General features: G+C 47.1%; 1 protein-coding gene across 1 annotated transcript in view; it reads left to right on the plus strand.

Annotated features, from left to right (window-relative positions):
• cachd1 (cache domain containing 1) overlaps window positions 1–12,935 on the plus strand; it is a 92,119-nt gene that overhangs the window by 58,637 nt on the left and 20,547 nt on the right. The window contains exons 5-14 of the mRNA XM_047587549.1: window positions 806–932; window positions 2,036–2,180; window positions 2,274–2,490; window positions 2,577–2,726; window positions 5,357–5,635; window positions 6,989–7,138; window positions 9,735–9,858; window positions 9,949–10,066; window positions 11,962–12,130; window positions 12,258–12,400. Of these exons, the coding sequence (XP_047443505.1) occupies window positions 806–932; window positions 2,036–2,180; window positions 2,274–2,490; window positions 2,577–2,726; window positions 5,357–5,635; window positions 6,989–7,138; window positions 9,735–9,858; window positions 9,949–10,066; window positions 11,962–12,130; window positions 12,258–12,400 (1,622 nt within the window). The remainder of the gene's footprint in view (window positions 1–805; window positions 933–2,035; window positions 2,181–2,273; window positions 2,491–2,576; window positions 2,727–5,356; window positions 5,636–6,988; window positions 7,139–9,734; window positions 9,859–9,948; window positions 10,067–11,961; window positions 12,131–12,257; window positions 12,401–12,935) is intronic.

Genomic DNA, 12,935 nt, shown 5'->3' on the forward strand with positions numbered 1-12,935 from the left:
GAAATGTACATTGTGTTATTTTATTGAAGCCTACTTTGATTTTGATGATCCCCTTGTTTTTCCCTTGGTTGAAGACCAGAAGTTTCTCTTCACGTCTCCCCAGCTCCAGCCCCCACCGTCTCGTTGTGAATGGCCGTTTTGTGCTCCGGCAAAGGGGAAAGGAAGTTTCTGGCTTTGTGATGGCATCTCTGTGTAGATACTGTTGACTCTGTGACCCTGTAGAGGAGGGAAAAAAAAGAATCCGTTAGTTTTGTGCAAATAGGCTCCACGTCCATGCGGAGGTTGTAGTTGGCTGTCATGTTAGACAAAACGCAGAATCCAAACGAGAGAAATGTACGGTGGTGTGGGTCGTGCAGTTCAAATGTTCTTCCTGGAGTCGGTTTATTCTGTGGCAGGTGTGAACGGACATGTCCAGTCCAAAAATGTGTATCCTTGTCTGGCCTGAACAGACAGACTTGCGTGGATCTGGATCTGGAATCAAATGGTGGGACACCTGCACGTGTAGCATGTCCCGTCCCTTTCAAAATAAAGTCCAGCGTCACAGTGTCATATCACATGTGTTGCATATTAGAGCAGATGTATTTTTGACATCATACACTGTCATAAATTACTTTACAGGTTCCTTATTGAGCTCACTTCGTATAAGGATGAATGATATTGAACAGATAAATCGATCAGGCATAACATTACGACCACCTTGCAGCTGTCACTAACATTAAAGATTAAACCTGATGAATAGAAACTCTTCAAAATAAGACAACTACTAATTTCTTTCATTTGTATTTCCCACCCTCCCTCTCTCCAGTGTTGGCAGACAACTTAAAGTCCAACCCGGGGATCAAGTGGCAGTACTTCAGCTCAGAGGAGGGCATCTTCACCGTCTTCCCTGCCCACAAGTTCCAATGCAAAGGAAACTACGAGCACCGCAGCAGGTATCTACGAACGTCACGTTGCAGACCGTTGGGACACACTGACCACAGCGACAGCTCCCTCCTCTCTTCATCTTCCTCCCCTGCCAGTTGCAGTTCGCCCAGAGGGCACATTGATGGCATGCTGCCCCCCCCCCCCCTCGTCCCCCATACACCCTGAACACACATGTCCTTGGCAGGAATGTAGCCCTGTACCACCAAAGCCCGTTGGAATTTCACACCTCCAGTGTTGTGGTTTTTTTGTGTGTGGCCATGGTTGAAAGACATCTCCCTCTCTCTCTCTCCTGCTCCCTCTTTTGCACCGCGTTCCCTTTTTTTGGTTGTATTAATCGCGTCCTTTGGATTTTTTTTTCTCCGCTTGCCGTTCAAGGTGGCGAGCTGGCACGCGGCCATGGGAGAACTGACGTTTCTTGGCATGGTTTAAGTGTGAATGAGGCTTTGTGAGAACATCACTCCCCTATTCCACCCTGTATTAGTGTCTCCTTGTCCAGCAGACCACACACATAGAGGCTCTGACCCGCCTATGCTCTGCACCCCTGTCCAGCCCACCCTGCTTTTAAGGCGTACGGCGACAGACGCCTCCACAGAACATTGGAAAATTATTGATTAGAAAATAATTTAAAAGGCCAAAAGAAGTTAATAAATCTATTTGCTCTGCAGTGATTACTAGCGATTGCTTCAAAATATGAAGAGGGACTTGTCATTTCTTGATTCCCCCCACCCCAAAAGAAGCCACAACAAATACCTCCCAACTATCAAGCACGTCTGCCTTTCATGTGCGTCACTATTCTCAAACCGACTCCACCTAAAGAAGAGCCGGGATGTGCGTGACTCATCCCTCCATGAATGAATTTAAAAGATGAAAAGACACAAGACTGGGGAGTCCCAGGAAGAGAGAGTTGTTTGGAGGAATTAGTTAGTAAAAACAAAGTTAGTTATTCCTTCGAGATGTCACGAAGGTCTTCCAGACAAAAGCACAGCTTCCCAGCCACACTTTGAATATTGGCGATAGCCCCGACCCTAAGAAAGTGATGAACCTTTGCTGCAGTGCTGTTCTGTTTAAGATCACCTGTCTGATATGTATTTTTGTGTATGTGCTCTTGCAGGCCCGTGTACGTCTCTGCAGTGCGCCCACAGTCCAAGCACATTGTGGTGATGGTCGACCACGGAGCGTCTGTAACTGACACCCAGCTGCAGATCGCCAGGGACTCGGCACTGGTCATCCTCAACGCGGTGGATGAACACGACAAGGTTCGTGACAGGGAACTCACTTTTCTCTATTAAGACGTTGTCAGAACTGTTGTGTAGCTCAAGATAAGACGCGCATGATCGCTCCCTCCCCAGATCTCCATCCTGTCGGTGGCGGAGACGGTTCGCTCCTGCTCCCTGGACCAGTGCTACAAGAGCCTGCTGTCTCCGGCCACCAGCGAGACGAAGAGGAAGATGAGCACCTTCATCTCCAACATCAAGGCGTCCGACGGAGCCACGCAGCACGCGGCGGGCTTCCAGAAGGCCTTCCAGCTGCTCCGCAACACCAGCAGCATCAGCAAACACGGCACCAGTAAGAGGCCGCGAGAAGGCAGTGTTACGGGAAAAGAACCGCGGCGTGTTAGGAACGTGCATTTATCTCGCTCCCTGTCCTCTCAGCCACAGACATGGTGATCATCTACCTGTCGTCCGGCATCACTTCCCGGGAGTCGTCGGAGCAGGAGAAGAGAGCCACGCTCAGTGTGGTCAGAGAGGAGAACCGACACCTCAACAACTCCGTCATGATCCTCACCTACGCCCTCATGAATGGTAGGTCGCCCTCATTCGGAGATTTCATGTCAGCAAAGCTCTATTCAGTACAAGCTGCTTTCAGACCATACCCCTTCATCCTACAGATACTTGATCAGTTTGAGATCTAGTAAAGCTGGAGGCCTGGTCCTTTCATAATGCTGTGGCTGATCGGTGTACAACGATGTCGCATACGGGTTCAATGAAGTCTGGTCTTAACCGACGTAGTCCTTTTATCTGTGTTTTGTTACATTCTTTTGGAAAAAGTGGGTGGTACTTCATACATCCTTCATGCATACATCCAATGAAGAAGGATGTAAAGACCCTAAAAACAACATTGTAAGAATTAGAAGTGTCCCCAGTTCACGCAAAAAGTAACGAGAACTGCAAAAATGTTGCTCGGAAAAGCCCGTAAAATGTTTCCAGTGAAGACTTTTGTTCATTTTCTGTATGTACTCTGCAGCACTTAGCTTCGTTTCTCTGTGGCCGCGTTTGATATCCTGATGTTAGTTATTCTCTGTTCTTGGGTGCAGTGCGCTCAAGAGACGACTGAAGGTTAGAGAGGTGCTCCGAAACCTCAAAGGCTTTTTGTTTTTTGTTGCGTGCGTGTGTGCATGTGCGCCGGTGTGTACGCCTCCTTTCCCTCTTTCATTGTCCTCGTCCGTCCATCTGCCTCCTCTCGTTCTTGCTTCCCCCCCCGCGACACACACACACACACACACACCTCCGCTGCGCATGCATTAGTCCACCATTAATACAAATCATTTTTGCATCGGAGAATGGAAATGAGGTACATCTAAGAGAGGAGAGAGTGAGACTTCAAAGGGCTGCGCGGCTCACTCTGTGTGCGCGACTGGCAGAGGACCTTGGCTCTTTAAAGCGAGATGATGAAAAGGATGCAGAAATCTGTCGTCCTCCCGAGTTTATTAGCATTGCATATTCAAAAAAGACAGTTGTTTTGTTGCCGATGCTGTTGTGCACAGCTGAAAGGGCCCAGTGCGGCTGTGGGAGTCTTATTCCCTGCATCCCCTGCCAAATGTGAAGTGTGGATTGTTCAAGGAGATCAGCAGTCTCCTGGCAGAACAATGCACTGTGAGTGTGAGTGTGTGTGTGTGTGTGTGTGTGTGTGTGTGTGTGTGTGTGTGTGTGTGTGTGTGTGTGTGTGTGTGTGTGTGTGTGTGTGTGTGTGTGTGTGTGTGTGTGTGTTTGAGATGCCCACCTCCTTTGCCAGAAGCAGTGTACATTAGCTGGAATACAGTTCCAAGTTTCTATTCTATATGTCTTCACCTCTCCCTTAACTGACAAAATATCAATCCGCACTCATGTAAAACAAAGAGAAAGCCTCAGATTTCTTTCCTGGACATCGCTGAACCAATCAACTAATCATCTCCGGGCACTTTGATTGCCTGGCCCATTCATCGTAGATATTTGAACGCCTTCGTTAGCATTGCAATCAATATCTGCTATATTCCGACGGTTTAAAGTTACCCTGGTGAGTATTTAACCGCCAGCAGAACCTGGAAACAATTACTGTGCGCCATAATGCACCCTCACGGAGGCGATTCATCAAACAGTCCTGCTGCTGTGGTGGAACAGGGCAGTTTTTTTTTACCAGGAAGAAGCCAAAAAAACTGGAGAAGGCCCCATCGGATAAACCCAACTTAAAAACAAGCTTGAGCAAATCCAAACATTCACATTAATTCCTCAGGTAAAGATACAGATTGTTCTGCCAGAGGTCAAATATTTCTGGGAAAACGCTCGGTTTCGCCAGGATCGCTCCATCCATTCTAGTAGCAGGAATTATTGCTCCCTCGTCAACTAAAGTACCTGTGCTGTCAGCAAGATTTCCGCTTTGTGTTGGTTTGCCACCCATGGCGACATCGCCTCCCGTCTGAGCCCCAGCGTGGCGATCAAAAGAGCAGGGCCTTGGCGTCGAAAAGAGATTCCGCCGTAATCCACTCAGTGATTGGATGCTGGCAGACACAGCCCGTATATCCTTCCCAATATGCGGTGGCATGCCAAATGTTCCAGGTGACAGCTGTGGTTATGCATCCTCCTCCAAATGACCTTATGAGGCCTGGTAAAGTCTGAAGTGTGCGTTAACATCTCGCTTGTATATTTTCCTTTCAAGCGATGAGGGATTTATATGTGATCTCCAGGCTGAACAGATGACAGCTGGCTTTGACCGTTGCATGGAACCGTACGAATAAAGCTTATAGAGATCACGGCGTGAGATCGGGGCCCGCATGTATGAAATCTCTCTGCTGCCGAAGCCAAATTAGTTCGGGGAATTCATGTGTCAGTGTTTATTATAATCCAGTTTAATGTGAGCCTTTTGCCGCTGGACCACGCGGCCTTCTAAACATCTCATCGCAAGAAACTATGGGGTGTTATTTTTGACTTCCCAGCTCTTTGAGGAATTATTTTTTACAGTCGGAGGGAAGAGAAGAAAACACAGGGCTCCTTTCTCTTTTGGTAATTAGAGTCATGTGCTCGTTAGTTGAGAGATGTTTACTCTGAGAGATGCATTCCTCTGTTTCAGACCCTCATTCCTCTTTTTATCTGGTCATTTACTCTGCCCGTCACTAACACATCTACTTTCCTTTCCACATCCACGACTAAATTCCTTTCCTCGCCCCCTCCTTCTGCAGAGGGAGTCACGGGCCTGAAGGAGCTGGCCTTCCTGAGGGACCTGGCCGAGCAGAACTCCGTGAAGTACGGCGTTGACCGGATGTACGACCGAGACCGCTCCTCCGCCGCGTCCTCATCAGCGGGGGCCTCCATGATGCCGGTGGTGAAGGGGAGCATGATGGTGCTGAACCAGCTGAGCAACCTGGAGACGACGGTCGGGCGCTTCTACATCAACCTGCCCAATCGCATGATCGACCTGGCCCGCTTCAGCCTGCCCTACTCCGACCCAATGGGAGATGGTGAGTAGCGGTGGGGTTTACGCTGCGGGTTCTGCAAAGCTTCCTGAGGGGGTTTGGATTGTGTTTAGTGATGCATGCTCAATGCTAAAAATTAGCTCAAATTAAGACTAGACTTTGCTTCATTAAGATGTTTTCTGTCAAACTAGTTTAAAACAAGTGGTCAGAATGCACATTTTGGTGTTCATTTCACTACATTTATTTCTGTGTTGCACCTCTAGTTTACTTTCTTAGCCAACTCTCTCTCTACCACAGCATACGAGGTACTGTTGTGAAGCTCTTCTTCTCCTGGAAGTAGAAAGGCCGATCTGAAGCTAAACTCGAACTCTCATTGGCTGGTGTTGGCTTCTGACAACGTGATTCGTTCAAAAGCATCACGTGAGCGGATATTGTGCCGGTCTGTGTTTGTCTGTGAAGGACATTTAAAAATGCCGTGAAGTCTTCTCTAAGAAGAAAATTACAGCTCAAATTAGCAAGAAAAGTCAAAGAAAAGACACATGAAGGAGAGGAGAGGGTAGTGTTAGACCGGCCGTAAAATCCGGCCGTAAATTGTCTTTGATATTATATATGTTAATATGATTATATATGTTTTGAAGGATATGAGTGGATCTGGTTGTGGTACATAGTGTTTTTCACCAAAAATATACATGATTTTGCAATGTAAAACTTAGAAGGCCGTTCTCTCAAAATTTGTTTTCCTACATGCTCTGAGCCAGAAATCTTCACTTTAGTATCACTTACACATACCAAACTTTCCAGATGTATTCCTCCCTATATTCTGCAGGTATTTACAGAGGGGATTTTACATATATCATTCAGAGCCTGATTTATAGAACATTTTACTCAAAATTGGACAGTATTTTGTGATATCCAAAATTCCAACTGTAAATACCTTTAACAAAATGAAAAAAGAATTTTGAACCTCACTTTCGCCATTATTCAGATTTCTGTTCTGGAAATGTATGCAAATCAATGCATATTTAGGTAGATAACTCCTCATTTGCATATCTAAATATAAATTCACAGAAAACTTGCAATACAAATAAGGTAAAGTATTCATGTAGGTAATGAACTGGAGAAGTTTCATTGTGATATCTAAATTTTTTTACCCTATTCACCTGTAGTGTCTTGTCTCAATGAAGATATTGTCTCAGGATTTCTGATTCACTGTGAAAAAGTGTTGCTTTGTAGAAGGATTTTTGTTTGCATTCCCTTAAAACTCCTTCACAGTAAAAGCTTGTTGAGCTCGTTGTATGCGTTTCTGAATCAGTTTAAGGAAGAGCAAACTGATATTGTGATGATACCCGGAACTAAACCTGATCTGAACGCGAACCCTACGTATTCTTCTTTCCCCAGGCTTCATCATGACCGTGAGCCGGCCGTGTTATTTTGGTAACCTGCTCCTGGGCGTGGTCGGGGTGGATGTGAACCTGGCCTACATTTTGGAGGATGTCACGTATTACCAAGACTCTCTGGCCTCGTACACCTTCCTCATCGACAACAAAGGTTAGTCGCGGCTGAGGCCAGCACGCGCACATGCTAACTGTCTCTTGCGCAGTCTGTCAACAGCATTAGTAGCAGCGTTTGAAGGTGCATTTGCAGAAAACTGTTTTAAATAGCCAGCAGCAACCCAACAAACCTCAACCAATCAAAAAGCTTGTGCAATATCCCAACAGACTCCATTGCTGTGCATGTTCAGCCTACCCCTCGTTATTATTCACAGCCTTTTGACAAGCACTCCGAGCACATTTCTGTGTTCCCGTGTCACATACAACTGGAGTTACACTTTATTTTGCCTGTCTCAACTTCCTCCTCAGCCATTACCCCTCATTAGACTTAATTGACGTCTTCTCGGTAGCCCTGGCATTTCTTTGGCATTTCATTTTCTGTTGAGCCACGCTGCAGCGAGTTGCCACAGTGCAGGGCGTTTAGTGCTCGTGTCCGGTCCTGGTTTGTCTTGGCCTCGGCCGAGGAGGTCTCGATTGAACCGCTGCTGCCGAGCCGCAGGTAGGCTGCGCTCTGCGGGCCAGAGAGACGTGACATTAGCTAAAGACATCCTGCTTCGGCTAGATGACACTGCAGCTACAGACTTGTACTATTTACTTCCACCGAATAATATTGGTTGTGTAAATAGAAATGAATGATTGTAGGTGGAACCAGACGGAGATGGAAAACCTGAGCTCTCGCAGATCTGACTTGAGGTTGAACACGCTCACAGGTCTTTCGGGGTTATGTGAAAACACCCACTGTGAGATTTTTTTTATCCTTTCCTGGGAAATTAATAAAAAAAAAAAGCGAGGACAGGAGTCAGTCCAGACCCTACGCAGACTTTAACAATGTAGCCTGAAGTGCACCTCTCGAGAAATATAGCTCCACTTCACGGCGAAGTGGCAAGAGCTGTGATTTATCCGCTTGGTAGTAACATAGCTGAGGAGCAACCGAGGAGGGTCGGAGACGCAAACACTTGTGCGACTCTAATGTTTTTTCGGTGAAAGTTTCGGTCTCCATTGTTGAATGTGGGATGCGTGAGGCTACGTACGCAGGTTACGCCATCTACCTCCCGCGGTACATTAAGTGTCTCTTTCTCTGGAGTTCGTTGCGTTTGTAGCTGGAACTGCGCAGGAGGAGGAATGCCAGGAATGTAGAAAGAGGAGTTTTGTAACGCTTGCGGCTCTTCCACTTTACACAGCTTTGCACGATGACCGTTTCTCTCAGCTGTTATTAGAAAATAACCCTAAACAACACAGACATTTTGTCTCAAAGCAGAACTTAACTTCTGACTTAAGACACAGGGAATTCGCCTGTGTCGGCCCGTAAGAGAAACCGCGGTAACCTCCATTAATTGATGTTTGGTTTTTGACCTCATAGCCAGTGTCATGCTAATCAGAGGATTTAAAAAAGGGGCTGAAGTTGAAGGAAAGGGAGGCACGTATTCCCAAAGGGCTTAGAAGAGGAAGGTGTGAAAGACAAGTGCGAGACATTTAGCGTAAACGGCGAGGGTTTGAGGGCGTGGGAGGGAAGAGAGGTAAAGTGCACCACCAGCCAAAAGTATGGATTAATTGGCCGGGAGCATAGTGTGTGCAAAGACGTGTGCAAATTGCTGAATGCGGGTCATGATTTGACTTGGACTGTGTGCGTAGTTTATGTCCAGTCCAGTTTCAGCGAGTTCAAGAGTCTGAAGACTTGAGGGAAGAAACTGTTGCACAGTCTGGTTGTGTTTCCCAGATGGAAGGAGGGAGAACAGTGTGTGTGGTGTCACCTATGATGCGTTAATTCTCTTGTTCAGCTACAATTTATTTGTTCATTGCCGGCTTTATTCATCCTTTTTATCCATTATCATTATCTCCTATGTATTTCCCATCACCTACTGTGATTTTCTCTATCTATAAGCTGTGTGTGTTTGTACATCTAGGTGTGTTCACAGTACAAATATATCTGCATTTGGTAGATACTTTCTGTCATTCATTCTTCTTCCCACCCCAACAAATGGAAAAACAAAAGTTTCTTCCAGTTTAATTGGAGTTGTTCCTTGCTACTTTTGCCCAGGGTCTTTATCCTCAGGGTCCTTTATAGTGTCTAGACCATTGACTCTATATACTATGGATTAACCCGTCGTGACTTAAGCCTGAAGTGGGCGGAGCCTGCGGTCGCCATGTTGGTGGCGGAGCTAAAGCAACACGGACCTTGAGACCCGCCCACCTAACTCTCTGCTACCCGTTAGCTCAGGCTACCGTCAGTCACTCGAAGAGGGAACGCCCTAAATTATGCAGAGTTTTAAACCTTAATGAACTGTTGAACCAAAATAGTATTTTATACCAGGCTGTAAACATGTTTAATAATGCTGTAAAGTTAGACTTTTTAACATGGTCTGTGGGGATTTGCTCTTTTGGAGGCAGCCTTTAAGCGGCAACACTTTTGTACTACATGGGCTTCATCACTCAAACCTGGAGGTTGCCGTCTGGCCTAGACGCAGTTTCGATTGTTATTCAAACTTAATAATTAATATCTAATTAAACAATAAAGTGTCTCATTTAGTGGTAGTGACCTCTAGCTGTTGTTTTAACCCCGTGTGAGGTTAAAGTTGGTCCGTCGTACTTCCCAGGTTACACGCTGATGCACCCGTCGCTGACACGGCCCTACCTGATGACGGAGCCTCCCCTGCACACGGACATCATCCACTACGAGAACATCCCAGGATTCCCTGCCGTCCGCCAGAACATCCTCAGGTAAGGCGGGACGCGGGGCTCGTCGGGCGAATGGAGTCTTCCTCCAGCCACGGAACGCGCGTTTTCTGATTCATGGCCTCTCTTTCGCAGCCTCCCTTTGGGCAGTCAGATCATCGCCGTGCCCGTCAACTCCTCTTTGTCTTGGCACACCAACCGGCTCAGGGACAACAGCAAGGATGCTTACAACGTCAGCTACGCCTGGAAACTGGTAGGTGTCCTCATAGACCATAAATCAGTTTCACTGTGTCCTCATGTTTGTGCAAACACCCTCATATGGTTCACTCAGTGTTATCTTGTTCCTATTGTTTATGTACTTCTGGGTAAAGATTTGTCCCATGATAGGTTGTAACAAAAGGACTTCATCTCTAGAGCCGAACAAGTTCCTGCACAGTCCATCATTGCCTCCGGAGCAAATGAGCCATTGTGGTGGTGGGAACAATAACAATAACTGCATTCACTTTCTCTTCCCCTCTCTGTCTCCAGCTCTTTATCATTACTGTACCGCTGACTAAAAGCAGTGCAGAGATTTATGATCCCCGCCTCTAGGTCTCCACCAAACCTCCACCACGTTAAATTAGTCGGCGCAATAAAAATCTAAGAGCTTACACACCCAGAAACTCGTCTATGCCTCGAATCTGCCTTTTCCTCCCGGGCTCAGAAGTGTCATGTTTTAGGAACAAATGGCGACAGGACAGCAATAACATCAGAGTCTTTTTGCTTTCTGACATTTAAGCTCTGTTTTTTTTTTTGTTTTTGTTTGGCAGGAGCAGAAATATCACACTTAATTTGGGCATTTCACTTGAGCCTTTTACTAAAAGCTTTTGACATTTAGGTTTTTTTTTGTTGTTTTTTCACACAGGCCCCAGAGTTCATACACGTCACCTTTGCCATGCGTTTGGCAGTTCGCTCTGTTATTTTTTTAGCTTTCCAGAGCCAGAAAAATGGGGTAATTGACCTAGAATGCAATAATCAACAAGTATCAGTTGTTTCCCATGGCATTCTGTCCTCAAGGATCTTATCACCTTTCTGATTGCCTTTCATTTCCTCTTGAGTTATAGGAATGTCCTGGGAAAAGTGCTTTCTGTGTGCGTTTGGAAGTCTGCAGGATTTAGCAACGAGGTCGCACATAATTTGGAGGCAGGCTGTGCTCGCTCCGGGGTTCGGCGTAGAACCGGCGGTGAAAGCGGCCGTTAAACCGGATACATTTATCTTCCTCTGCGGGTCCGCAAAACACAGCCTGTGATGGCTGACAGTAAACAGTGAAGGAGAGAGCTGGTGGGGATGAGTGGAGTCAAAGTTTTACTTGAGTCTGGATGCTGTCGGAGTTGAGTCTATGAGCCTGTTGAGACTTTGCGCCAAGATCCGATTATGTGGAAAACGGGTGTGAACACCCCCGGGGGTGCGTTGAGATCTCACCTGAGACGATTTCTGATTTCTGTGGCCTGGCTTGCATGTGTCTGCATTCCAATGGTTAGTGTGAATGCAGTGCTTCTTAGAACTCAACGACCAGCTCCTTCGTCTTGTCCACATTCAGGAGTAGGTGGTTAGCCTGGGACCACTCCACCTCATGTCCATCTCTAAAACACTGCAGGCTCATCAGAGAACTTCTGCAGGTGGCAGGACCCAGGGCTGTGTCGGAAATCAGAGGTTAAGTCCTTAATCACAGATTTCCCTGAGATTACGGCGCCTATTAAAGCCTCCAGGGTTGGAGTTATAATCAGAGTTTTGTGCAGGTCTCCCTAACGTCAGGGCGGAGATCATTTAATAACGACTAATAACGTGTGAAGCCAAAGTCGTGACGCACACACATTAAACGGCGTTGTTCTCGCTTCTGGAGCGGCGGTAGAGATCAATTAGAGACAATCAGCCCACGCCCGAACCTCATGGCTCGGTGCCACAGCTCCATTGTTACCAACAGCATGTGTTACCAACTGCGGCACCGGATGACATGTTTCTTCGCTTCAATGAACCTGGGCCCTGACAAGTCAGTCCAAGGCAGAGACCAAAGCCTTGGCGGATTTGGTCGTTTAAATGACAACGCCAGATGTTCCGTAATCATCATTTAGTGCAAAATCTAAAATCTTTCTTTGTCTTGTCCTCCAGGTTCAGGACACGTCGTTCATCTTGTGCATCGTGTACGTGCAGCCGGAGATTCCAGTGAAGCAGCTGAAGAACCTGAACACAGCTCCCAGCTCCAAGCTGCTCTACCACCGCTTGGACCTTCTGGGTCAGCCCAGCTCCTGTCTGCACTTCAAACAGCTCGCCACTGTCGGTGAGGAAGCTCAGACTCGGATTAGTGCATGAAAACTTGAAGTAACGGCTTCATGTTTAGCTTCAGCTCAAGCGCGTTGGTTACCCATCTCTTAACTCTCTGTCCCTCGTTCCTCTTCCGTTCCCAGAGTCTCCCACGGTGATGTTGGCAGCCGGTAGTTTCTCTTCTCCCTACGAGCACCTCAGTCAGCCAGAAACAAAGCGCATGGTGGAGCACTACACGGCCTACCTGAGCGATAACACCAGGCTCATAGCCAACCCGGGCCTCAAGGTATGAAGCGCTAAAGCCTGGGAACAAACACGCAGCTTATGGCAAATATCTGCCTGAGTCTTGTTTACCGAGCACAAACGTGTTCCAGCCCTGCAGTCGGGACGCAGGCGTGCTCCGGAATATCCTGCAAAGAATCACTAGCGCTTTTAATTGCGACCGCCGAAGCACATTTTCTCGCATTTTCACGATTCCCCGTTTTAAGCGCTTTCTTGCAACATCTGTCCAGCTTTTCCGTGCTGTTTAAATGAGATCCGAAATTCAAAAGCACGTGTTTCATGTTCTGCATCTTTAAGAAGGGGACAAATCCCCACATGGGTTTTGGCATTCTGTGTGCATTCCTGTCCTGGGGTGGCGGGGTGGTGGGGGGGGTTAGAGTTTGAACTCAAGCCCTAGTCCGAGCTCCGATTCCCAGGCTAGTCTTAAAGACCCCCTCCAGTGACCTCATCATGCTTCTGGGACGTGATTTTTCAGGGATGTTTCTCGGGGGCTCAGCGGCTAATGGGGCGGCATTTATCCCTAAATGCTGGTTTTCTTT

The sequence above is a fragment of the Mugil cephalus genome, chromosome 6, assembly GCF_022458985.1.
Source record: "Mugil cephalus isolate CIBA_MC_2020 chromosome 6, CIBA_Mcephalus_1.1, whole genome shotgun sequence".
NCBI classification, from domain to species: domain Eukaryota; kingdom Metazoa; phylum Chordata; class Actinopteri; order Mugiliformes; family Mugilidae; genus Mugil; species Mugil cephalus.